Source organism: Opisthorchis viverrini (genome assembly GCF_000715545.1).
Source record: "Opisthorchis viverrini unplaced genomic scaffold opera_v5_237, whole genome shotgun sequence".
Classification (NCBI taxonomy): Eukaryota; Metazoa; Platyhelminthes; class Trematoda; order Opisthorchiida; family Opisthorchiidae; genus Opisthorchis; species Opisthorchis viverrini.
Window position 1 is genome coordinate 119,304 of NW_008751895.1, and position 27,604 is coordinate 146,907.

At 42.0% G+C, this 27,604-nt stretch overlaps 1 protein-coding gene across 1 annotated transcript in view; it reads right to left on the bottom strand.

Annotated features, from left to right (window-relative positions):
* T265_08803 (hypothetical protein) overlaps nt 1-27,604 on the bottom strand; it is a gene marked incomplete at both ends in the record, with an annotated part of 63,137 nt that overhangs the window by 23,791 nt on the left and 11,742 nt on the right. Inside the window, 3 exons of the mRNA XM_009174710.1 lie at nt 798-1,195; nt 7,430-7,632; nt 8,750-9,379. Of these exons, the coding sequence (XP_009172974.1) occupies nt 798-1,195; nt 7,430-7,632; nt 8,750-9,014 (866 nt within the window). The remainder of the gene's footprint in view (nt 1-797; nt 1,196-7,429; nt 7,633-8,749; nt 9,380-27,604) is intronic.

Below are 27,604 nucleotides of genomic sequence, written 5' to 3' on the forward strand. Positions count from 1 at the left end.
TTCACTTGGCCTGATGAAGCTTTTGTGTCAAAAGCGAAACGTTGCTCAAAAGAAAACTACCGATTGTTTACCAAGCTCTTCTGAAACGATGACTTCTCAATCGGCTCCAAACTTTTCCCAATTGATTGAAAGCGGTCTTAGATAAGGCAAGTTGATACATGACTGTGTGGTTGTCGATTCTCCTCGAGTCATTAATAAAAACTGGGGGTGGGGGTGGAAATCCCAACCCGACTAAAGATCACAGCATACCACTTACACAACTATCCTAGCATCTGCTCGCGCACTAAGACGGACAGAAAGTTCTACCAATTGTCACCAAACTTTTTTGACAACGACTAAGTGTTTTCACACCTGGTGGTAACAAATAAGTGCTTATACGCAGCAAAAACCAGCAGGCCCCTAGTAAACACGAACCTTGTCTGCTCACAACCAACATCATGTGTGATTTGTAGACAAGCGGACGACAGTGAACGCTTCCAGAAGCCGCCCATAACTTAATAAGTGGTATAAATATCGAATTTCAATCAGCTGTCCCTTGGGTTCACACCGAATTCGGTCAGATGAGTTGAAGGTCAGTAGACCACACGAACTTTCCATAGAAATTTTGTTAGATCTGTCATGATCCACCCATTAAATCGAGAGTCGCCGCACGCTAGTTTAAGGAGCGCATTCGGCCTTTGACTGGGCACGATTATTGACTAGTCAGATTTCGGGAACTTGAAGAGTGGCTTAAAAGACAGAGGTCTTTTCGAGAGAAAAAACATCTGTCGCAATTAATCAGTTTGGAACATTCATACCTGGAACTCAAATTTCTGTTCTGGCTGGTTGTGCGGAGCGTTAAGAGGGATGAATCTCGTCTTCGTTCCGAGTTCAATCCTTCTGATAAACGTGAAATTGGTTGTTGTGACTGAGTCCGTGCTGAACTGGGTACAACTGCTGATCGACGAGGTTGGGTTCTCAGGAGATTGTGCGTATCCATTTTCTGATTCGTTTCGAAGATGCTTTGTATATTTTTCCGGCGTTGTAACATCGCCAATAAGCGTTGATTTAGTCCAGCAGTGTGTGCCGAGCCCAGCATAACATTCGCTACCTCTTGGTCTTCAGTTACACCACATGGAGAATTTGAAAGTGACCTTTCCTTGTGGTTGTCCGTATCCTTTTGCTTCTTGTCAAGCACAGTTCGCTTCTCCAATTGCTGTTTTTAAAAAAATACAAAATGCCACTTTTCAACACGTTCACAGAATGTTTTTATCAGATCTCCGGGAACCCAGTCTATAGTTTTCACGAAACATATGCTTAAAGATGTTTCTCTGTTCTTCTAGTCGAATAAAAATATTATTGTTCCTGTTGTCTTCAACGCCAGTAACTTAACTGAACAAGATTTTCAGTTTTTCATATCAAAATGATAGCGAATTCTAGAAGCGAATACTGGTCGCATTCGAGAGTGAATCTTAGGGAGTGGTTGGAGAAAATACTGTGAAGATGGATATTGAAAATCCTTCCTACATCTACCAGTTTAGCGTCTCCAAAATATTGCCGTTTTGTCTGAATTTAACCCAACAGGAGAAGCTCTCGAATCGCCTTTGTCGCGTGAGACCATAGATTCTGTAGGTCTGTGAACACTGGCGTTCGTCTAAAAAACTTACTCTTGCTCTAATACGAAGACTAGCCAGTCACTGATTAGCTCACTGATGCTTGACCTGTTCTGACCGTCTTCTAACTGACACTTTAGGCAAAAAATAAATGGAGCACAATTGTTTTCCATTCCTGTTAAACCTCTTGGATCACAGAACAAGAAGACATCTACAGTAGTCCTAGAAACACACTTCACCTTTTGAATAGCTTACAAATTATGGTTAACTAATCTGGCATTCCGTGCGTCTACGAATGATTTTTTTTATTTGGCATTGACGGATAGCTCGCCGAAGGGTAACTCAGGTTACGTAGGCGTCAAAGATTTTAAGGCTAATGTTGATTTTACTGTTTCACAATGATGCCAGATTTCAATCACGTGGAAAATACTTGGAACCGATTGGGTAGTCATCGTTTTAGAAAAAGTTTGATGACAATCGGTAGACAGCGGCTGATAGCCGAGAAGGTGGAAATCACTAAGCATCACAGCGTGAATAGAATCGAGGGTGTGAAGCTAGCGAGCGCATGGAAAGCGATCTTAGATAAGCCGAGTTGACACGTGACGCTGTGGTTGTCAATCCACTTAGGATCATTAGAAAAACCGGGGGGGGGGGGGGTGGAAACCCCAACCGACCGAAGGTCACAGCATCCCTCTTACACATCTTTCTTAGCAGTAGCTCACCCACGTAGACTAACAGAAGGTTCAATCGAAGTTCAGAAGAACCATCAAATGAACCGAACCAGAAGAACTAGACCCTAGGCTGGACCAAAACACATGTAGGTTTCCCCACCGACCCAACCCTTGTTCACCCACCCTAACACGCAAAAATCCGTCGACCGACACCCAACAGAGGATTAGCTTGACTTTGCTGATTGGTTCTCCTTTCGCCTTAAATCTCGACCAACGTCGAAATCTAGTCACTTGGCTTGACGAAGCTTTTGTGTCAAAAGCGAAACGTTGCCCAGCAACAAATCTACCGATTGTCACCAATTTTTTTGCCAGAGTTCCTTAATGAGAGTATAGAACATTGCACAATTCTGTCGTTCCCGTTTAGTTTACTATCTCATTTTTTCACTAGTGAGGTGAGAAAGATACTTCTTTTGCCTAAAAACATCACAAACGAGAGATTCAGCTGGGTTCCAAGTGAGTCTCCCGAAAAGCCAGATTATTTTGCAAATGAGTGTATATTCGCTAATTTCTTGCAATCTGGTTTCAAGTAGAACATAAGGATGACGGAAACCTGGGGACTGCGCCTACCTAGTGAGTTCCAAAAAGGGCGAAACCAGTCGTAGGTTGTTGACGGATTTTCAGCGACCTTATAAGTAGTACATCAAAAAGATATACTTATTCAACTAGTTTTATTTCTGTTTATACAGTAGAAATACCGCTAATTGATTGGGTTCTGGTGCGATAATCTGTGAGAACCAGTGGTGACTTAATCAAGCTAATAAACATGGTTTGGCCGGAGAACGCGCCGGAGAACTTACTGTTCTAGGACTGGATGCGTATTGGTCAAACTGATAATTGACTTCTCGTGGCCAACAGCTTATTGTTCAACCACTAGACTGGAGGTAGAAGTTTCGAATTTTGTGCTTCCGATGATTCACAATAAAGATGGAACAGCTGTACAGTGCCCTTTTGGCACAGATTGACTTTACATGCAGAAAGAGATTTCGATTGAGATTCGAATGCACTAAATTCAAGGTAGGTGCTCTCCAGACGACATCTTGTTTAACATGCTCCAAGGCACGATACAGATCCGTTTTTCGTATGGACTTCGCTTGGCAGAATTCTGCAGTTGGCAGTCACCTGACACGATTTTAAATGAACCCGTGCGTAGGCTGGTGCAGTTGACGTTTTCAAATTTTTCCGGCTCGAAAACGAAAAGTCGGAATGTAACTAGCTCTCAGGGCTTTTTTTCTTCAACGGGATGTTCCAACTATGTGATTCTCACAACAACTTTCTTAACTAGTGTTGGGACTTTCTGAATATCTACTGAGAACAACAACTTGTGTCTAGTGTGGCAAAATCAGACTGTAGTAAACACCGACGCAGTCCCTCGGCGTGATCTGTATTCATTCATCCTTCAACTAGTGCATATGTGCATACTCCTCTTGACAATTAGGAGCAGTTAGTTTTGCCTCTTCACAAATCTACAGTATGAGGTAGATGTTGCAACATGCAAGCAGTCAAGGTATCGCAGAAGGCAATGCGAGTACTGGTGGAGATATCCAGGAGAATCCAATAGTCAAACCATTTGCCATCTGAACGTAGAATCTGCGATGACTGCTATTCTGGATATCTGACAGAGAGTGGGTCATTTAGCCAACTCTCTGTCATCAGCGTTCTATAATTTATGAGTACTTAACACTCAGATGAAGAATACCTTATCGTCGTGAGTTTGAAATCTGAAACCGAAGGGTGTACGCATAATGCGTAGGATGCGGGGTATGATGTAATTCCTTATTTCTTGATGAATTTCATAGATTGGTATTTCAATTTCACCCTGACTATTGATCTGCACAGTAAACGTCCTAATTTTAAAAGGCACAGTTCATAACAATATACTCAGAACAAAACTGAATGTGCCTCACGAATATGTCCGAGACGATTGTTCAGGATACGTTGAAGATACTTTGGGAAGATAAATTTCGATGCACAGTTTCATCGTTCAGTGACCTAGAAAATCGACGTTTTTGCTAATCACGCCACAAGTTGATGTTAAGGTCACTTTGCCGCATCCGGCCACCTGCATGTGAGCAAATACTTGATGTGACGTAAGACTACTCGCCAATCAATGGGACCGTCCACAGAGATACTGGACGCGTCTAACAGCAACTGACAATGCATATGATTAGACCTGGCTTCCTGGGACGAAGCTTGACATCCAGTAGGTCATTCTTCGAAGAAGGTGGTATGAAATCTTTGTTAATATCCATAAATTTTGCTTAAATGAACCAGACATAAGATAGCATCTTGTATTTACACCATATTTTCGAACTGTCCCCTTTCAAAAGATTGCATACGTTTTATGAAGCATCGTGCTTCAGACTTTATACAACAAGGTGCTTGATCCATTCGATTTTTTGTTAGTGCATTTCATGCGGGCCGGAATATCTGGAGATCAAGATGACGAGAAATCAAATGGTTTATCAGGAGTTTTGGTTATATTTAATGAATCTGTTCTCACGTATTTCATTATGTAGCGAGGTGGATGGGAATAATCTAAAGGCCTTTTGGTAAATACCACACTATGCGTTTCCTGACGACACTACAAGGGGATAAGACTATAAAGTTAGGTGGCCCTAGTGAATATGACTAGCATCGGTTCTAGTTCCTATACAAAATAACTAAAGTTGCTCTCTTCTCCGATGTAAAACTAATACGGTGATGATTTTTAATCGATAAACCTTTGAAAACTTCTTAGCGAATTTGAAATCAGAGTCAGTAGGATGTGCAAAATGTGTCACAGACCTCTGGGTCTGCGTGTGAAAATAGGATGAAGAACCTAGGTGAGGGAAGATCAACCTAAAGTATGATGGGACGTTATAACGCGTCGAAACTTGGTATTCATGAGTAGCAAATGACCGGAGCAATAACAAAAATGCGCACCTTAAAACAAGTGAGGGAGGTCTGTATATATTGGTCCTAAACTTCCGAGTGTTTATGTGGTCCCAAATGGTTATGCCAAATGGTCCGAGAATCTAGCGGTTTCGAGGAGTTTTAGTTGTGTTCATCTAGTACCTACTTTCATATCAGTTAGTCTTCTAATTGATGAAATTAAAAGACACCTTTCTAGGTAGAATTTTAAAGTATACACATCGAGCATCTGATCCAGGATTAGGCGGCGCACGTTGTGGAAGGGGGAATGTAACTGTTAATTGAGAGGCAGAACAAATGAATATGAAAACCGCAACCATTAGCATTGGGTGCTTTAGATTTTGTCTGCAAAATAATCTGTAATTAACAACAAATTAGATGCAGACCAGAAGCATTCTGGTCAATATAGCTAGGAAGTTGAATTTACGCTGCTTCGTTAGGCGTCACCAGCCTTTCTATAGGCATTCCGCTTCCTGAATCCCGTTTCGCTGTTATCCATCTGATCAACTATCTCGACTTTTATTTCGATGTACGCTGCCGCACTGAATCCATTTACATCCGAACCAATGGATTTTCTCATCTTATCTAAGGCCTATATGGAGAGTGGTAAAGTGTCTATTCTGCCTGATGAATTCAACCATCTTCATACTGGAAACAGAAAGTTGTCAGAAGACGTGAAATGCATTGAATGAAAAAAAACCCTAATCTATCAGTGAGTACATCAAAGCGGATAAAGCCAGGTGAAGGTGGATGTGTTCTGACTCCCTGGTACAGGAAGCTTTCATTCAGTTACCAAATTGGTTCACGTTTTTTATATCGATGAGATGTGTGAATTTCCATGAAGAATGGTGCTTGCTGTGACACACAACCTTAAATCTCTGCCTTCAGTCGTACTGGTGGGATATGTTATTAGGCCTCTAACCTCAAACTGTTAATTTATGTTTGACTTACTGGGAAATATCGACCATTTTTGATCGATCCCCCCAATCCAAATTCCACAAAAGGCGCGGTTAACTACAGGACAGCTCATGTCGTGTAAACCGCAGTTCTTTTGAAAAGATTACACTCAGAGGGTTGTCCACAACTATGAACGCACTAAGTGATTTGTAGTTCTCATGTACATAATAAAGCTCGAGTATGAAGAGGGAATAAGGAACGATTTGTTCGTTATTTACAAACTGTAATGATGCTTTTGAAAAACGCAGTTAAGAGATTCAACCTCAACTCTTTTCCGACGCTGAATTCATCATCTTCAAAAGAACAGGAAGCTTTCGGAGAGGCATACAACGTTGAATCGTGGATGAGCAGACTGACTGAAGAAATCAGCCCATACCAGAGATCAGTAACAAAAATTTCAATGTCTGATTCTTGTATTCAAATAGATTTATCTTCTGCGATGATCGTTTAGAATACAGTATGGTTTTTCAACCCCGTATTGGTTCGGGCAACAACTCTAACTTCAATAACATCTTTTAGATTATTAAGCGTGACTCAACTTCTCATCTGACTAAATATGTTTGAGATATGTACCCACCAAAGGATGATACATCCAACAGGTTCTGTTTATTCATACAGGGCTTCTCCAATCGATGTCATCGGGCTACCAAATTGGTGACCGACATTTTCAAACTGTGACTGAGATCTGAGTATATCACAACTTATAAAACTACCTCAACTAATCTCAATCCAGTTGAATACAGTCCACTGTGAGAAGGATGACACTGCTAGTCCTGTTCCAAACACTTTGAAGAAGTATGATGACCCACACATCAATCATAAGGTTGCTGAAGACTCGTTGATAGCTCATGACCGGTTTCGCTCTTCTTGGGGCTCATCTGCTGGGCACACGAAAACACCATAAGTGAGATTCAGCTGGGTTCCAGGTAGACTTGCCCCAAAGGCAAAATGTTTTGCAAATGAGTGTGTTCCTCTACGATCCCCCATATTTGTTATCCAGTTTTATGTTCACAAAACCCTCAGTGTGACTGACTTCATCAAAGTCCTATATTATACTGCAGTCCAGTGACCTTGGAAGGTAAATCCGCCAGAAATATTGTCAACAGAACAGGTGAACTTGGGACGTGGGTAGAACTAAAGTATGTTGCCAGTAAGGAATGATTCTTAATTTCGCCTGCTAAATCGATCTGAAAAATGCTACCACATCAATCTTTAGTTTAAATTTTAAAAAGTACTTACCGAAATTAAATTTTGTGTGTCAGGTAGGCCATCGTAATTTTGCAAGTGTTGATGGGGCACTGTTGTGTTTTGCTGCGGATAGAAGGGTAGAATCTTACCACGCGGTGATCCAGAAGCTTGTTGATTAGTCAAAGCCCAGGGGAGCTTCGGTCTGGTATATGTTGAACTTCCGAGTCGCTTGTCGGTCTCACTTCCCATGGATCCTATAGAAACATGGCTTTATTGAATGGCTTTTTGTTGAAACAAATAGTACGACAAAGGTGAGCAACTAAAATTCAACAAATATGCGCGGAAATAAGAAGCACAAAATGAAGCTTTTATAATCTGGTGACAAGTTTCAGAGTTTTCGCAACAAACTGGACCTATCTTGTTAATGACAGTGTTCAACAAACCCGCAGTTAATGCTTCGGATCTTCGATTCAGGATCAATGTCTACTTACAAATTTATCTGACTTCTTTTAGACTCTTTCTTAAAGTGTTAACCACAACTGTTCTTGATCCACGTGTCGGTATCTTTCAAACGGCTCTGCCAATTCGGCTTAATTATCAAGAACAAAAACGAAAGTACGTTCACTGGTTTCTTTCTTATGCCTGACGACTGATCTGAATGAATCCCTCCTGAAGACTGAAGATTTCTACGCTCAGTTGCTTCTTCGAGCTACACAAACCACGATCCAGTCGATACAGTCGAATACATGTATGCCAGAACAGCTGAGCAACGTGAATCCAACTGGAAAATAAATTCATATTCACCATCTCCTTCCTGTTATGAAACGACCGCTGTACCGGATAATACAGGAGACCATTTATCCTACCACGATTGTCACTAATCCAGAGGTTATCTCCAAACTTACCAAAATGATCAACCACAGACGAACTCTTCTGGGAGTGAGACATCTCGTCGGAGCCCTGTATCATTAGCAGTAGATTTCAGCCTGGCGAAATACGAGCAAACTTCTCCAGTATGACTACCAGCCATTCCTAAGCCACTTAATTAGTCTAGTGAAACACTCGTGGGTTTTCGTGGAAAAGACCGGGAAAACTTGTTTTGGGGAATGCTTCATTCACATTTATTCGGTGCTAGGATACCGTGGAAGTAGTGATCACATGTGTACCTGAACTGTTAAAACAAAGCGTTTTTTGCTATTCCTTGGCAAATGTTTGGTGCATATCTTCTATATACGAACTTAAGTCAAATAAACAACAACGTGTGTACTGATTCAGATTGTGGAATACGTTGTCTGAGTGATTCATGACAAACGACAAACAGTATTATTTTTTCGCTGATGCCAGCAACTGTTATTATAAAATTAACCTTACCTGAGGTCGATGAAGAAAGGAAAATATCGTCCGCGTGATCCGGTTTTACCAGGTGGCTGAGGACAGGATCGTTGTACTCCGTAGCATATACTTTATCCGTAGTCTCATTTTTGGCTAGCTCATGGGGGGGTTGCTGTATCATGTTCGACGGAAAATCCTGGTGGTTGTTTGTGTGGCCTCTGAGTTCCACCTGATCGTCATCTGACGAGGATGGTTGGGCAAATTCACTAAGTCCTGTGGCCGCGCTACTAAGAAGCTCCGTCATGTCACTCAGCAGATAATTCGATAAGCCGTAGCGTTCCACAGCTTTTGGCAACAGGAATTCCGTGTTGGTGACTGAATGCGGCCGGTTACACTTGGAACAAATACCACTCAGATGAAGACGAATAGAACGACACGGGAAGCAGTAACGCACAGTGAGCTTGGTGCTTCCAAGCTTGCCCAAGTATTGATCTTGGTAGATGAGGCTACGAAAGTCGTATTGGGATATTAACTGGCGCGGACTTGAGACATCTATTTCAGATCCATCCGTAAAATATGTGGGACCAATTGCATTTTGTGGAATAATGACCGGCTTCGCAGGCCTGAGTATTGACTTCCCTGGTTTTTTATTTCCCAGGGCACATGAATCTGTTATAAAACAAGTTAAAATAGCACATGTGCACATGAGTGTGGCAAATGGTAAAATTTTCGCGAAATGTAAAAAAAACCTGAGAGTATCCAAAGTTTGCCTACGTGACTTCGGAAATATGATTATGTTCACATAACTGCCAAATGACTCGGATAGACACGCCAAGTGGTTAGTTTATTTTCCAAAGATGAATAGTTAACAGTACCACCCTATGAACAATGAAGCTCTCCTGAAGCATGGAATTTATGCGTTTGATAGCATCTTACAACGTAACACCTAGAAGTTGTAACCCCAGACGAATCGGTTACCTCAGCCTGCTTTATTCAGATAGCCCACGATTCCCGTCCCAGCCGGTTAAACTCAAAACTGGGTCCTAAGGTTTATTGGTAATTTTTAGTGCCTGTTGTTCCATTCTTTTGTGATTCTCAACAAATCTTTGACTCTCATTAGGTCAGTGCAAGGGGTTCAGTTTGTCCAGCGTACCAGTACAGGCAGAATACGTGGTAAAATATTGGCCTTCCTTTTAATCTACTCAAATGCAAGATGAAATGGGAGAAATAAACGTGACGTCTGGGTTGGTAGCCTGGCTGATGTTACTTGGGCAAAACCATCACAAACAAAGGCAATGCTTCAAAATTTTCTGTGCACACAACAACAGCAGGCTCATTGGACAAATACACCCGTTTGCATACTAATTTGGTTTTCATGGGAGACTCACCCGAAACACAGCTGAGTCTCTCGGTTTTGAAATTCTTCAACTGAATGTGCTGCATAAAGGCCTCCTGACGTTTTAGTTGGTACGATGTTTGAGATTTCGCAGTATATTTTCTTGAAAGAAACTGCTCACAATGTTTCTGAGAACTGTTTGACAGCCCACGACCGGTTTCGCTCTTCTTGGGACTCGTCCGATTGGTGCACTCTCCGAGTTTCGGCCAATCTTATGTTTCTACTTGAACTAAAATTACACCAAATTCAACGAATGCACAAATTTGCTCTTATTTGAGTTTCCAAGAATAGCGAAACCAGTTATAGGTTCTCGAATAGCTTTCAGCAACCTTGTGAGTGGTTTTCCATATGGAAATGGCTGATTGACTTTGATAGAAACATTTCTTTAGAAACATTTCTTTCATTCTTGTGGTATATCATGGTCAGGCTGTTAGAAACATTTCTTTCATTCTTGTGGTATGGTACAGCCTTTCGATACTTCCGGGCCAGCTTGCAAAGAGGATGTAGCAAACCGAGAAGCAGATTGATGGCCTAACACAAGATCTCCCCGTGACTCTTGTTCTTTGCTCGGAGGAGGCATCGTAGTGTAGTTCTTTTCAAGGGTTCAGATTAACGTTTGTTTGCTCTGTTGACATAAGTTCCTCCGCAATTACTAGCGGACCGATAATTCATCTAAGTAACAGAGAGACCCATCATCTTCACATCGCAATACGGATGGTCCGTACGTGAGGCCTTTCTGTTGCTCGCGAAAAAGTGCCGTAAAGTTTTGATCCAGACTGATTTTGTGCAAGCCAGTACCGGTTGAATAGCGGTGAAATCCGTTTCTGTTAAAGGTGATTGAATTATTAAGTTGATTCGGTGATTTTAGTAAGATTTTGGTCAGTTTTTTCCCGCAACAAACTTAAAAAATAAAGGCTGAAAATCTCTTCGTTTTTGTGAAGAATAGTTTTATGGAGGGGAAATTCGTCGTTGTTGAGAGGCAAGCAACTTAATGAATCGTCACTTCTTGATCTCTCCAAGTCATCTAGTTCATGGAAGGGAGTGAGCTGATCATCGCTTTTTGTGGCTTTGAAGCTCGTTTCAGTATTGAGAAGGAACCCCTGAGCGAACCCACCGGCATTTTGATTGCTCTTAATAAGGGTTCTGCAGTCCGACCTGACTTCGGTCTTCGTACCGACTTTGGGGATGAAACTGTGGTGCCGCAACAAAGTTACCTACTGTGATTTGAATTGTGCCAGTTGAGGTCATCAAGACTGTTGTCGTACAATTAACCAAAGAGTAAAGCCTACCTGCTTGCTTACTGGTCACAACTCAGCCAAGGACCATGCAACGTATTTGTTTTCTTAAACGATGATCGAAATAATCAAGGTTCTGTCCATGGCTAAGACTTGCTGGAAAACGCCGTATCACTTATAAACGTCGGTTTGCATATCGGCGATTGGGTAAACATCGTATCACTGAGATTCATATCTCTATAGTTGTCAAAAACTCGGATTCGGGGCAGAGGAAGACGTATCGGAGTTGTTCGTATTCAGCCATCGATATCTTCAGAGCATTGTTTAGGTCTCTTGGGAACATCGGATTAACAGTGCGCTGGTAGACCAGACGGTCCTAGAAAAAGGGAATTCTTGTACGAGTGATGAGCTACTCAAGCCTCGTGCCCTGTGGCAAACGGAACTGACATGTCTTCGGTACACGTTTTATCTGGAGAGCTTCTACGCTCAGTAGTGCACACAGGACAATTTCCTAAAAATTCTCTGAAAGTGTTGGTCTGACAGTATCTCGTTCATGTTGCTATAAAAAATAGACGCCGCCGGTGATTTATGCCGCCTCCGAACGAGAAAAGTGTGCAGCAAGAAACTTTTTTCCACGTAGATTGATGTTTTACAACAGAAAAACACTCTGATAAGAAAAATCCTTCCTATCTGAAACCGGGAATGTATTAACGGTGACCTTGCCTCCTGCAGATTTAGGCATGAATAATCTGTCTGGTTTCAGTAAGGACGGCTTCCCGGACTGCACTGTAAACACTGAGCTCATCGCAACGTCAGTCCATTGGCTAATATAGCCTTCCTGAGCTTGCATACCACTTGCCACCGTAGCGCCACTGCCGCATGTCATCGCGTCTTTACCTGGACCCTACACCTGGTGTGACGTGAGGCGTGAGGAGGACCACCTATTAGGTCTGGTAACACAACTGGTAGCATAAGACCCACTGGTCTCGTCAGTTCCAAATTGTCTGCTGTTTGAGTGACCAGCGGTGCTTCTTTGGTGTGCCGATCTTTGCGATCCCAGTCAGCTGCCTACATGCATCACTCAGTCGTTCTGTCACAGGATCAACATGGCATGGCACGGGTGCCAGGACTGGAGGGAAGCGAGAGCATGAGTACTGGAGATCCCTTTCAACTTCTGTACTCAAAGAAACAGGTGTGCTGTTGTAAGCTGAACCACTGTGTGTTAGATGCACACAATGTACAGAAATGTTAGCATGGTAGAGAGGAAATCAGGTTATCGATACCTTCACAGCATATGGCATCTAATTTACGGGTTCTGGCAGCGCCATAGCGTAAAATGCGAATCTGTCCTTGAGGAACCTGTAAATCTGTCCACGGAATTCGTCTGTGTTTGGTTGTACACAGTGCTAGAATTGTGCAGAGCAATCAAGCAGACGTATTTCAATTTGGAGAAACCAAATCATGTGTACCGAAATTATTTGATTAGGATTCTATACATGAAGGTCAGCCACTACGGGGCCCCAAAGAAAAAAAACCAAAACATCACTCCCTTATTTTAGTGCTCTGGGTGAGTAAGATTGCCACTCAACTCCGGAGAGAGCACTAATCTCATGTGTTGTAGAAATCACACGTCGAAAGGCTCAGCATGCGAAGCTGAGCAAAATTATTGGTTAGTTGAAAAGATTTTTGTTGCTTATTTGAATAGATATGATGTTCAGTTAACTGTTGAAGACACACAGTTGTTACTCAATCAGTGATTGGAATGTGCGCAGCATAAATCTGTTCTTTTCTCTTCTAACTACGTGTGTAAAACTTCGGACAACCGATGCGGGAAGACTTCCATTCCACCTGAGTCGGTGCCAATGAAGTTTTTAGGCGCTGTGACTGGTAAAAGTAGCAATCTGGACGTAATAAATGAGGTAAACCGACATTAAGGTAGTTTTATCTGAAGCCTCTAGAAGAATCTCTTGTCGTCGTGTGGTCAGGCGAGGCGATGTGTGATGGGATGCAATTGATGCCTGGTCCACAACTGTACTGAAGGCAGGTAGATGCCTCCGGTAGATGTTTCAAGGTTCAGCTGTCCTTTCCATAAGCACATGGCTCCACTATAAATATCTTATGCAAGAGCGTGATCGATATTCCGAAGTCGTTCGCGCAACAGACAAACTGAACCTTCAAAAAAAAATACCAGTTTACTTGATATAAACAGCTATAAAGCCCGAAAACCTCGCGAAATCCATTACCCTTGAAGTAAGACCATTTTCATCATAAAGTATGAGATTACGGTGTATGATGCCTTCTTATTGTAAGCTCGCTAGCACAACTATGTTGTTTCCATGGCTGGTGCCACAATGCGTGGGTTTAAAATAAATAAAACAGGTAGTTTTCTTTAGCAATAAAGTTCTTTTAGTGCTGAAAAAAGATGGACCAGATTACGAAGAATTCGAAAATGTCGCCGGCAAGGAAAGGCACACCATCAACGGAGCACTACTCATAAACTTGCAGGATACCCCTTAGCAGCAACCTTACGAACAGGGACATAAACTGTCCCATCTCCAACACTATACTAGATGAAACACGAGTTAGTCTTATGCTTCACAATCAGTTGATGAAGAAGATACCAACGAAGAGATTCTGTTGGATTCTGTTGAGCCTTCCGTTAAAAGCAAATTGGTTTGCACTTGAGGTTGTAGATGCATATATGTCCGATAACGGGATGCCAAAAAATCCAGCGGCTGTGTATCCAGACACACGCCACCGTTAATAGACAGAGGGGATGCACTTGCTGGGAATTATCACCACTAACCCACTGCTACGCGCAACTACGCTCCCCAATAACGCACTGATTACGTCACCTCGATTGGTGATGAAACGTTTGCAATCGAATTGCCCAGCTCAGTGAATAAACCAGCTACCACCTACCCTACCTGAGCTACCAACATTTTCCTCCATGGAATATCAAGTTTTGTCTTATAGCTGATTGAGTCATTCAATGTTAACCAATCGTCAAACGCACTGTTCGTCAAACCGCCGATTCGATACATTGATGTAGACGCTTAATGTATCCACGGTGACGAGACGTTCAGCAATGAAATCCGATGCATGTAACTACACGATATCGATCTGTCCGCAGGCCATGATATGTGTGCTACGAGTAATTGAGTTGCGTTACGCGAAAACATTGTGGTGACTGAAACATTGTGGCTGTTAACAAAGAAAAGATGTACACGCCCGCAATCGAATCCATTCCAGGAGAGACCGTCATCCGCAGACAAGGTCTAGCTTGGAATTTGTGAATCATGATGACAGGGTCAGCACGAGTTATATTCTTGTTCATATTATGTGGACACATCCCATCTTCCAGTGCTTATGACGTTCCGGTGGCCTTTGTCATTATGCAAGAGATTTCATTCTGCGGGATGTGGTCAATGATGAAAACCTGGGAGCTGAAGAGCAATGGCCTGCTGAGTACAGTTTGAAAACAGTGAACAGCATACGCATCCGCACTGACGACACCTTATGGCAGAGGACAATATAGGATGGAAGGAGATGATAGGTTTAGAAAGCTGAAAAAAGACAAGAAACTAATGGGGTAGTCATTTATAATTGGATAGTAGATACAACAGAGCTATAGCCAGGTGACACTGCTATGATGTTGAGTAATTGTAGCCACTGATGAAAAACTAGGTGGTCTTTTTTTCTCCCAACAACGCAGATGATGTGTATCAGGGCACCCGATACTCTTTTTCACGTTCTTCATGCTCTATCTTCAAGCTGTGGTGGCCACCCTGTGGCATCTTCCACTCTTGAACTGCTACAGCAAACAGTACACGGCGAGGCCATTTTTCACCTGGCGTTTGCTGCACAAGGTGAGTTGGTTCAACCGGATCATCTCAGCGGCTGGAGAAGCTATTAGTTGGTCACCGAAAACCCTTCATCGTACTTCAGCATTACAAATCAGAGGCGCCAAAGATATATGTGAAAGGCTTCGAAGAAATCGATCGTCAGAAATGGACAATATACTCTTGTCTCCAACAACGACGGACATAATGCCGCCTTGTAGACCTGTCTTCTCCAAAAGCTTTGATACCATGTCTTCCCCACTGGCCCACAACTCGAATGAAAGTATTATGGGAAATGACAATTCAGGCAGTCACTCCGTCGACTATGTTGTAATCGGATATCGTGCATCCACCCAGATAGTTGAATTGGTTTACTGTTTGACGATTCTCATGTCAAGTATTGTTGCACAGTTCTTTAGACCTCAGTGCAAATCTCCAGCATTATACGAGATCAACCAATCTTATCGAAAGTTACAAAGCTCATTCCTCTTATCACAACTTTACACTTGCGTAGTAAACGAACTGTTCACTTGCGTACTGGTCTGGCGTTAAAAGACGTCTTGAAAAAGTCAAAAAGAATCGAAGACATATAACATTTCTTGTCTCATGCACAAGTAGACATACAGTTAAACAGAGGTTCAACGTTGGACTACGTTCCACTGAGCACTATTCTCAGTAAAATGACAATGTGATGGAACTTAGTGATTAAGTCACATAGTTACTGATCAGAAGGTCCGCGGTTCGAACTCAACCCCGGCAACTTGGCCGCTCCTCTCCGGACTTGGGCCAGCATCTTGGCAGTAGCTTAACCCTGGTGATTCCTTCGGGTAGCGTGGCAGAAATGCCACGGACGGGTGGTACAGCTGGAGTATTATTATTAGTAATAGTGCGTGATTTCGCCCTGAATATTTTTCATCCATTCTAGCCTAAAACCCGAACTTCATTGTATATCCAAACTGTTCAGGTTCACATACTACCACTTTTCAGTCTGATTATTAGAATGTCGCTACGTTCATCCTCAAAAGATGGTCTAATGGGGGGAATTATGCTTATTTCGGAACCACATAATATATACCAACCTAATGACGCGATTGTAATTTGTTATTCCGCGTTACTATGCAACTCGCATGCAAGTAAGAAATAGAATGGTACGCATAGTTACATCAACACAATGTTTGTTCATGTCATACAGCACTTCTGACCTTCAGTCATGCTGTGTTGTTCTAGATAACCTACTAACAGGCAGTCAGGTTTAGGAATACATATTTGATCATTGATCGATATTGATTATCACTGCCAGAATACCAATCAGGGATCATTCTAAGATGTCAGTCTGGACGAAAGTTTCAAGCGGTGAAACGACAGGCTTTAGCGCCCACGGTTTGGTGTGCTTTGGAAGGGATATGACAGGTTAAAGAAGAAATTTAGGCAGGTTCGCACCGGAAGCCACTTATAATGTTTACAGAATGAATAGACAGTTGGACAAGCGGTAAATACTTGTGATGATTACAGTCCATAATACGGGGTGGTACACATGCTGCGTCATGATGTATTGTCCATTGATTTTCTGGCATAATCTCTTCTTAATCCGCAGGAATAAGATGGTTACCAGTTGACGCGATGATTTATCTTCTAGATTTTATAAAACCTTGGTTGATTTATCTAACGAGGCATCTGTAAGACGGTCTATCTACTCGTTGCCAGAATGCAGTCCAATGATCTCTGGCCTCTAAAACTAGTCCGCTGGGAAATAGCTGGTAGTGTGATGTGACTCCTCTGTAATCTTGTACTCTGTGAACCAGCCCAAAGTGTTTGAAAAAAGTTGAGTACTGGGAAAAATGACCTATGAGTCAGCTTTTGCTCGGTATATTAAACTATATGATCAAGTTCATAAGTGGGAACTTCCTGCCAAGGTCGTTTGAATGTCCTGTTTATCCAAACCTCATATAAACATGAGTTACAGGCATAATAAGCTAACGTTCTCCGTGCAACGACTAAAGCAGGCCTGGGAACCTTTCATACCAAAGAGCTAACGTTCCCGTGCAACGACTAAAGCAGGCCTGGGAACCTTTCATACCAAAGAATCTCACATAAAGGTAACGCAGGTATCTGTAGTTTTTTGGAATTCATTTTCGTATGAAAAATAGGGTAAAAGTAGAGGCGGATGTTTGACTTCTTGTTGGAGTCAAGGACGTTGTTCCAAACAAATTCGCAATGTACAATGATTGTCAAAATGCCTTAGAATCTCAGAAGAACGATTATATATTTGTACGGGAAGGGGATGTGGTAAAGCCGTAAGACCTACATGACTTGTTTATTGAAGATTAGCGTCAGTTTTATAACGCTTTTGGGTTTGGTCTTCCGGATTTATCCTATTTGCTCTCTTACTGTTGATTGGATTGCTGGATGTATTTATTGAACCATTTTAAAGGTATTATACAGCCACGCTTTGAATACTGCCCTAAACTGGCTGGACTGTATCATAGAGAAGCTTTGCCAAATCTAACGATGCGATAATGCGTGGTAAATTAGGTCATAAAGAACTTGAAAAAACGACATGTGAGGACGAAAGAATCCGAAGATTCAAAAGCAACTAAGGTTATCGAGAAATACACTCAGTTGCAGATCAATCTGGTTTTCATAAAAGACTCAACTGACTCTCTCGTTTATGATATTCTACAACCGAATGTGCTGCACACAGGCCGCCTCATGTTTCAGTTGGCACGATATTCGAAATATTGCAGTATACTTTCGTAAAGGAAACTACTCACAAGGTTACTTAAAACTCTCCAACAGTGGAAAAAATCCAATTCTGATATCACTACATAATGAAACGTAGAAAAAATGGACAGTTGTACCGCAGGCTACAGACTTGTGAACCGAATAATGGTTACGGTTGACTTGCATTATGCACGGTTCAGCTGAAAAAGTGTTTGAACCATTGGATGTTCTTTCGCGGTTCGGGTTGGCCGAACCTGAGGTCGCCTAGAAGTAGCTGATGTCGTTGCGAACTTGAGGGAATCAGATTATCGGAGAACCCCTGAAAACCTCAGCGTGATGAAATAACAAGGCTTATTTAAATCTAATAGTGTTAAGGCCATTATGCAGAAATATAGCAGAGGTACGAAGGTATGCGTAACATCCATATATGATGTCCTGGTCTCTAGCGATTCAGCAAGCAATCTTCCATACAAATGATCTACGACTCTCAAAAAAAGACTCACTTTTCTTCAGATCTATTGCCTGGTATTCTTCATATAACATGTGTATTTTTTTGAAAAAATTACTCTGATGAAGTTTCTGAGACAGCCCAACTGCCAAAATATAGAGAGAACCTGGAAGAGGGCTGCGACTTTTAGATTTCAGAGCGCTTTGTCAAAAACGTTTGTTCATTTCTGATAAAATTCTACTCCAGTACTGCTCATGTACGTTGCTTAAAATTAAATGAACTGCATATCAATGGGCACTGGTGAGATCACTAAATAAATATTACACCCTATCAACAAACTTTCAACAATCGAAAGCATTTCTTTCCTTATCCGGGTTAATGTGTTAAAATAAGTTAAGTCAACCAATCTAACACTCGTCACCATGGGATGCACTCAAGGACTGTCATCACACGAACCACTCCGTATGACAGATCAGAACAGTTTATCAACAATTCTTCGGAGTAGGTGTATCTGAGTAGCACACCCAAACCACCCTGAACCGGTGGATTGTTTACCAAATCCCCCTGAAACGATGACTTGCTAATCTGTCCCGAGCATTTCCAATTAACTCAACTGAATACGTTCAGTTAAGCTTCCATCAAAGTTTCTTTTGACCGATATCCTACATGCTTTTTCTTGACATAGCGCACAGAGTTGATAGAATGTCATCGACATCACACTATCCGTCTTGTTCTGGTTTCGTCTCTCAGCTGGAAATATCACTAACCATATTGGTTTCAGGCTGAGGATAACCATAGTTCGTCTGTCTATAACGGCCACGTGACTAGCTTATCGCCTCAGATTAATGACAGTGTAACGACGTTTGCCGCAGCGATTTGAGTGCCTTTAGCTTTACATGCGTGTTTACCCGCGTATGAGTTGTAAAGGGTTGCCCATTGGTTTTAAGAATCACCATAACTTGATAAAGTATTTCGCAATATCAGCCATATGGACCCGCTCATTTACTGATCCACACTTTGCACTGACCTACTGACCTACTGGGGTAAACTATTCCAGGTAATTTTCTTGGTGGAACACTACTAACAATGTTGGTGTAACTATTTCGGCAGCTCATCATGGGTTTCGCCCTCCTGCAAGTCTATATTGGAAATGTCAGTGACGAAACAGAGAACAACACGACGTTCCTCAGAACGGTGCACACAGCCACATCAGACCCATCAACCAAGTATAACGAGAACACGGCTCAAGATTTTAGTGACCTCTTTGATAATTCCAGAAGATACCAATAAAAGTTCGGGTTATCCTAATGCACTTAGCTTGTCAGCATGTTCTACATCGTATGATAGATACAAGACGCCGTGATCAATAGCAAAGCTGAGGATCCATGTGTATGAACAAGTTGGGCGTGCTGGAATCTATTACCTCCTGCAAGTCTATAGTGGAAATGTGTCAGTGACGGAACAAAGCACAGCAAGGCGTTCCCCAGGACGGCACACACAGTCATATCAGACCCACCAATCAAGTATAACGAGATCCCGGTTCAAATTTCAGTGAACTGTTTGATAATTCCAGAAGATACCAATAAACGTTCGGGCTATCCTACTGCACTTGGCTTGTCAGCATGGTCTACATCGTATGATAGATACATGACGCCCTGATCAATAGCAAAGCTGAGGATCCATATGCATGAACAAGTTGGGCGTGCTGGAATCTATTAATGTTTTTAAAAGTGACAATAATGTGGTAAATTGTTTATGAAGTGTGTAAAACGATTTCACATAGCATTTAAATTTGAGTATCCGTGTAATGCCAGCGTTTAAAATTCTTAGTCCATGGAAACCACAATGACCTTAACCTCGATAATCATTTGCTACGTATGGCCCTGGCTAGTTGAAATAGATTTCACTCTTTCGATTTCCAATAATCTTCTAGCGCTTTCATTTTCACTATTGACCCGAGTGGCTTTTCTTGGAGATGGTTTGAGCATGATGCAATGAGTGAAAACGGTTTTCATGAAACAGGCTGATTTGTCGCATTCATTGTTATACATTCCAGGTTCCGACAATGAGAGTTTCTTTCGTTCTGAACCTGGTAACTACCGTTTTTTTAAGCTGATGCTGCCCATGATTGGAATTTGAACAAATTAACATAAGCAGGTGTTACATCTGGTGATCTTTAGCAAAGCTATTCGATTTTTTCTGCCTCTGCTGCTGCTGTACACTGTACGTAAACATTTGTGAGCCAAAAATAACTGAATACCGAATGGGCATATAAATTCTGTGCTCCTGTGAACAGTAGGAAGAACACGCATACAGTGCGTGCTGACATCCAGGAAGCTTTCAAATCGATTAATGCCAAGCAGATAAATGTTTTTGTTGTACTTTTTCAACAAGAACTGTTGAACAGGTCATTGTGGTTGGTTGGTACAGATTGATTATTCTATAAACAATGCGCTCCGTGCTCGTCAGGAGTCACGATTACTGGATTGGATGTAAGGAATAACTCACATTGCAGCATGCAAAGCCTACGTAAGTCAATTCGTTAGGTCAACACAGCACGCGGCAAATTAACAACTATCAGAAGATAAAAATTTGACCCAGGAGACAATGCAATCGCTTGATAGTCAAGCTAAAATTATGGCCAAAAAACCTCGTGTAAACCAGAGTCACTAACTTGTAGTCGGCACATCAGATAGTTCAGATTGGAAGCGAGCATAAAAGTATCTGTTCGAAGCTAGGGTAGGGAACCATCCTGAATTCAGAACTACCCAGTTTGATGGAACGATACCGACTGACATCTGACTGTCTCATAACGAGAAAGCCATAAATAATCATGATATGTGTTCACCAAATTTTTGAGGACACGCAATGCAACATGGAACTGGCAGAGTCACAGCTCAGGAGGTATGCTTGTTCACAGTTTTATTCAAGAGTTGAAATCTCGAGATAATGGCAAAGTCCTTCTCCTCCTACTATTTGAGGGGCCCTCCCAAGAAGAAACAACCCTATGAATGAAACAACTTTGGATAATATGAACACCTCAAAGTGAAAGAGTAGACACTTGTGCTTTCTATGAAAGGCTGGTTCATTCACAAGTGAAAACACCACCTTGCGACATGGACCAGGATTTATTTGGTGAGTACTACATCGAAGAATTTACGTTATGAACATAGACTCTTTTTGGCGAGGAATCGCTTGGCTGACAGATATGCACACAATACCATTTTTGCACTTCAAAAATGAGTTTTCGGATGACTCCAAAGAATGGGATTAAGTAGGGAACGGAAACTGAATATCTCTTGACTTCCTCGATAGCTACTGTTGTTTGAGGAGCTTTATAAGAATAGGTTTCTGACATAAAATATCGTGTATGACGATTCCTAGTTAAATTCAATCCTTAAAACTTGAGGACCTCGGTCGGCTCAGTAACTTGCTCTGGTATGTGTGAACGAGAGAAATGTCAGGATGATTAACACGTGGAGTATTCACTTCAAACCAAGTAGAAAATTCCGCGCATCCATCACTAAAACTGTTGAAAAAACAAACCAAAATCATAACGCAGAAAGTATGCGGTAAAAATATCACTGGTTATCACATTACGAGGAAGCATATCAATAGTCTGGAAGCTGCTATTGGGAGTGTCTCCCAGAAGAGGGAGCACTGACAGATCCCGAGCCACGGGTTTCACAAAACAAACGAAAGCGTTTCTCTAGGTATTGTGGATTTTCAGAATTGACCACAGGAAGCAAGCCACCCTTAGGAAATCTCACTCACTCTAACCTATGAAATACACAAGAAATAATGTAGCTAAAAATAAGCCGAAAAAGTAGCACTCTGTAATTAAGTAGACCACTCTGGGAGAGATCAGCAGTTGAACCTAGAAAATCTGACGGTGTGTTTATTTTTTACATTAGCACGGTAGACTTGGGTCTCTTCAATCATTCTTTCGTGGTTTATCCAGCTGGCGTAAATTGAGACATTATACTGACATTATATTGGCGCCGTTCATCAACGTCACTGTTATTTTTCGACGATGAATAGCAGGGTAATTATTGCCAATGGAATTCTGCATAACAAAGATTTGGACTTGACAGCTCCTTTTTCGGTTGACTTGACAAGAAACATGTCCGTGGGTACTTTTTCCAACGAACTTCGTTCTGGCACTGACAGTTCAGTTCAGTTAATATCACGTGCCGGTTTAATTTTCATGGTCAAGCGAGTCACTGTCTGCTTTGTAAAACCGGGACGTTTACCGGTCCAGTGGTAAAAACATGCCGATTGCTGTCGCAACTAAGACTATGTAATTCTCTACATGCTATGAAGAGATTTGTTTGTCGCTTAACCCTGAGGTGAGAACAGCAGTTGTTCATCGAATATGTGTGGTTTAGGTAAGGTTCCACCTTCAGGGAAAATTATCACGGGCCACTGTTATTGTAATGCACCTTTGTAGTAATCTTGCGCTTGCTTTGAAAGCCTTCTTGCTTTTGGGGCACGATTATTGTGGTTGGTCCAACCAAAGGGTATTCTAGCCTAATTGTTACTAGAGCTCGTTCTCAGAGCATACACTTGGTCATACAAGAATTTGAACTCCGAACATCTGACCTGCGATGTAAAGCTGTTGGAACGGCCCCATAAGTGTACGATCGAAGAGATCGATTTACCAATTTTGAACAAGGAAATATTCAAGTGGAGTATGATCCGTTTGATAGGTCAAACGATTGATATCTACGCCGGCTGTCCCAATTGACTAGGGCCCCCTCAAGTTATGCTGATAATGTATACTGCAGACGAGCGGTTGTAAGTCTGGCCCCCTATCTTCCTTCATCCGTAGACCAATCAAAATACCTGGCCAAGAAGGAAACGAGTACCATTCAGATGGTACAGATCGATACAGGTAAATATGTAAAACACCAGGCTTCCTCGATTCGATTGTTTTGGACCGCGCTAAATCATATTCTTTGGATGTCATAATACCCCAGCTGAGTTCGAAATATGCATGCATACATGGGTTGATAAAGACAAACTACTATCAGTCTCACACTGTAAAACCATCAACTGAATGCGGTCCCCAAAATTCCGTCAGCTTCGTTTCGCACTGGACCAGAAAAACGAATGCTGAATTGACCATTCAGTTCGAATATTACAATACAAACCGGGGGACACCCAATGAGAATTCAGTTCAATCTGCCGTTTATTTAGTCAAAGGCAATATTTCGACCTCTTGAGTACCGATTCAAGAAAGCATGGATTCGACTTGTGTAGAAGAGTCCTATAAAGCCCATTTTAACGCCATCTTAATGAGAAAATAAATGCGCGAATTCATAAAGATCCAGTTTGTTTTTCAAGCATGAAACAAGGTTGACTGAAAATACACTCATTTGCATATCAACCAGGTCTTCTCGAGAGACTCAACTAAATCTCTCTTGTATGACGGCAATTACAAAACTGTGCCCACCTGATGGGTCATAAAAGGGTGTATCAAGGAGAAGGGTGACGTTGCTCTCATTCGTTCACGATAGATCAATGCGACTTCACGCAAAGAGGTAAGACTTTCTCTTGTGTTCGACCAAACTACATCGATACACTTAACAGTGGATTTGCCAACCAATTTGTAATACAGCTGAAAAAAGGTTGTTAATCGTGGTGTTTTCGCCACTTCCAGATCTTCACAGAACGGGGTTTTTTGGTTAAAAAATACCGTTTTATAAAATCTGTCATTCGTATTTGCTCCCTTTTGTTTCGGGTCCTTCCGTAGTGTTCTGATCGTCCCGTCTGCTAAGTCAGATACCCATCGCCAGTCGACTGCAAACTGCATTTTATTCGAGTTTGCGTACGCCAAGAAGGCACTAGATAATTTACTTTGGCGTCACCCGATTATGGTCGAGAGCTATGCATACAAACAAGAAATGTAACTGGACCATTTACTGGCATCAGGCACAACCGATTACATGCTTTCTTCGAGGAGACTAATCTTTTTCTATATTCTCCCATTTATGTCCACACACTTCATACTTTTCCGGAGTGTGTGGTAGATCAGAAAAATGTTTGACACGTCGAGTGTGTCTGACAGCAGGCGTTTAGAAAACTGTAGGTTGGTCTTAATTATTGTCGTATTTTGTTTTTCAATGCTCGGGACAGTTGGACTTGCGCGCACAACTGAAGGAACATGTGCTAACTGCTATCATTCCGTTTATGCTAAGTCCTGGACAGGAAGGGTGGCATTCGAAAGAGTAAACGGTTTCATTCCAAACAGTCAAGTATGCGCAATCTTCCTCTTAAAAATACACTTTTGATAGAGCTTTAAGAGAAAAATACAAAGGCCAAATGCGTAAGAAGTGCCCGTTCGGGTTTGGCGCAAAAGCAGTAAACTGTTTAAGACCAGGGATTCAAGAAACACTTCTGTCTGACCTCTTAGTCTCCTGCCTGACGGAAACAGAAAACAGAGGACTCGCTGTATCCTAGCGGATAATGTTTCTACTGGTTACGCTGTTGGAAAGACTCAGGTTCTCTGTTTTTGTGGCATCTGGAAGAAGCATTTGACCGATTAGAATTATGGCACGTTACTCGGGGTTTGCTTGAATCCAAGGTGATGCTAAACCTGAACTTCGGGCTAGTATTGCGTTTTGCCATATGTCGAGTAGAAAGACGTAAGAAATGGGACATTTGTAACAAGAATGGTTATGAATGCAATGTTATCAAACACTTTTCAAAAAGATTTTGGGTCAAAATCACAGACGGAATCAGAAGTGTAGACAAATTGCAGAAAACTTCCTAGCCTCTTCCGACTTTCGAGCTTATCAAACAGTCATCTTCGACAGTATACGTTCTTTGCTTCAAGTCAACGCCCCTCCCTATTCTGGAGACAGTTTGGCCAGTCCCTCCAAGGCCCCTAAATAGTTTCTGAACGAGTCCCATAAATCCTTTCTACAAACCCCGTTTAAAAACACAGAACTCTTTCCGGAATGACCGGGCGCCATCACCACTACGTTGAAACGCAAAACTCTTATGTGGTTTAAGCTCTGTGTCCCTTAGTAAGCAAGTTAAAGAGATAAAAGCTGCTCAGATGCCGTCCATTCACACAAATGAAGAAAGTCATCTTTCAGAAAAGGTCAACCAACTCACCTAGCCTGACAAACCAATCAGGTTGGCACCCGCATACTGTACAGTACAGTCAGATGGAGTTATGCTCAGTATTCAGACTGCCGTCTGAATACCATCGACTTAAAACCGAATATGAAATAAACTGTCTTTGTCAATTCTCCAGTGAGTAAAATTCACCCTTCTTCCCTTCGTTGAAAAACTAGCCACTTTCCGTTTATGTGGTTGAAGGAGGGACCGTCGTTAGAGAGCTTCTCTCACGACGAGGTTTTTAACAAGCAGTAATTAGGAAATAGAATGGACGATACATGTAAACAAAAAGTGCACCCTTATAGTTCCAAGTTGACTAGTATTATCATCGCCGTGGTAAAAAAATGACACTCCTGTCCTACTGTCACTTTTTCGCGCAACGTTCTCACCCCTAACGGTATCATAAATCTGAGCATATTCAAGCAAAAGCTTGACAGTTGGTTCACACGAAAAATGACCAGCCTTTTAATAACTCTGAATTTCCACCTAATTTCTGATTTTGTGGCCACATTGCAGAACTTATAATCATTTTGGTCTTATGGATATCAGTCGACATTTCTTACCAATAACGGATCTTGAGTAGACAAGGTGGGATCTGTAGGACAACACTAACCGGGTCAACGGAACACCAAATTCTAGCCGACAGGAGTGGACAGTCACAGTGTCTATCAGCAACATGGATTGTGGGAACTGAGGTATGTATAAAAATTTTAGGCACAGTAGACCGATAAGTCCCCACCGGTAACATGTGATTCTACCCAGTTTTACTCCATTTTTTGCACACACACTTGTAGTCACAACGTGGTGCGAAGTAACCAAGTCCTTCCTGGGCTAAGATCTGTTCATTTTCAGGGAATAGAATATAAGTAGAGGTTTTGAATAGGTCTGGTAAGCGAAGCTTCGTCAGGCCAACTGAATAGGTCATCAAATTGGCCGGGTTCTAGACAGACGGAGGACCAAACAGCTGACTCAGTCAATGCTGAATTTTAGTCGAGAGTTGTCGTTGGTTGTTGTGGATTGGTAACACTTACAATGATGGTTCAGGAGGAAATTATCAACAAGGTGAACAGCATTTGGAGGCCGTTCTCTTCCGGTTTGTGGAACTCTAATGGGATATTCCCCTTGGATATCGTTGGTGATCTGTGTGGGTTTGGAGGCCTTGGGAAAGTTGGATTGAAGTTGGGCCAGACCACTACAATAATGACCCTACGCCGCCACACATCAGATCGGTTGACTGCAAACTGCTCTTCGCACGCCTGCAAGCTATACGTCCTCCACTACATTCACTCTTGGATGCTTAACGATTTCCATAGTCAAGACTACTAGTCTGTGTCGCGTAAATCTTAGTCCTTTGTTTCAACACATCCCCATTTTTCAGGTCCATTATGTGACCACTCTTCGGTAATGTCCCTAGATTAATATCTTGGAACATAGCCTGATATTCAACTGACCCATTTAAGCACCACTTGTACCCACAGATTCTGGTGTCCGGTATCTCGGTGTGCCTTTCATTTTGTACACACAGTCCATGGGTTTATCAACCGGGGGGAAGGAATAAATTTTACCTGCATCAACACTGACCGTAGAGTTATCTCCTTTTGCTATGCTACTCTGATGTCAAACGTATTCAGCAAGCTTCTTATGATATCAAAGGTCCTTGTTCTGTGCGGAATTACTGCTGTGGCTTCACTTATTCCAGTAAGATAAGAAGAAGCACATGAACGAACTTTCACGGAGGTTTTTGGAGGATCAGTGAAGAAATTCAAACTCGTGCTATTTATTATGTCTTTTTTATGGAATCTATATAAAGTAACTCATAAAAGATACATAAACGTTTTCTGTTAAAGCGAGTGAGTGTATTTCGCTAATTTTGTGAAATTGGGTTTGAAGTAAAACATAAGGTTGACGGAAACCCGGGGACTGCACCCACCTGATGAGCCTCAAGAAGGTCGAAACCGGTCGTGTTTTGCCGAAGAAGTTTCAGCAACCTTATGCGTAGTGCATTACGTATATACATGTACCGGAATATTTTGAATGTCGCAGCAACTGGAACATGAAGAGGCCTGGTGCAGCACATCCGGTTGCCTGGACACATTACAAACAATCAATTCAGCTGGGTTTCAG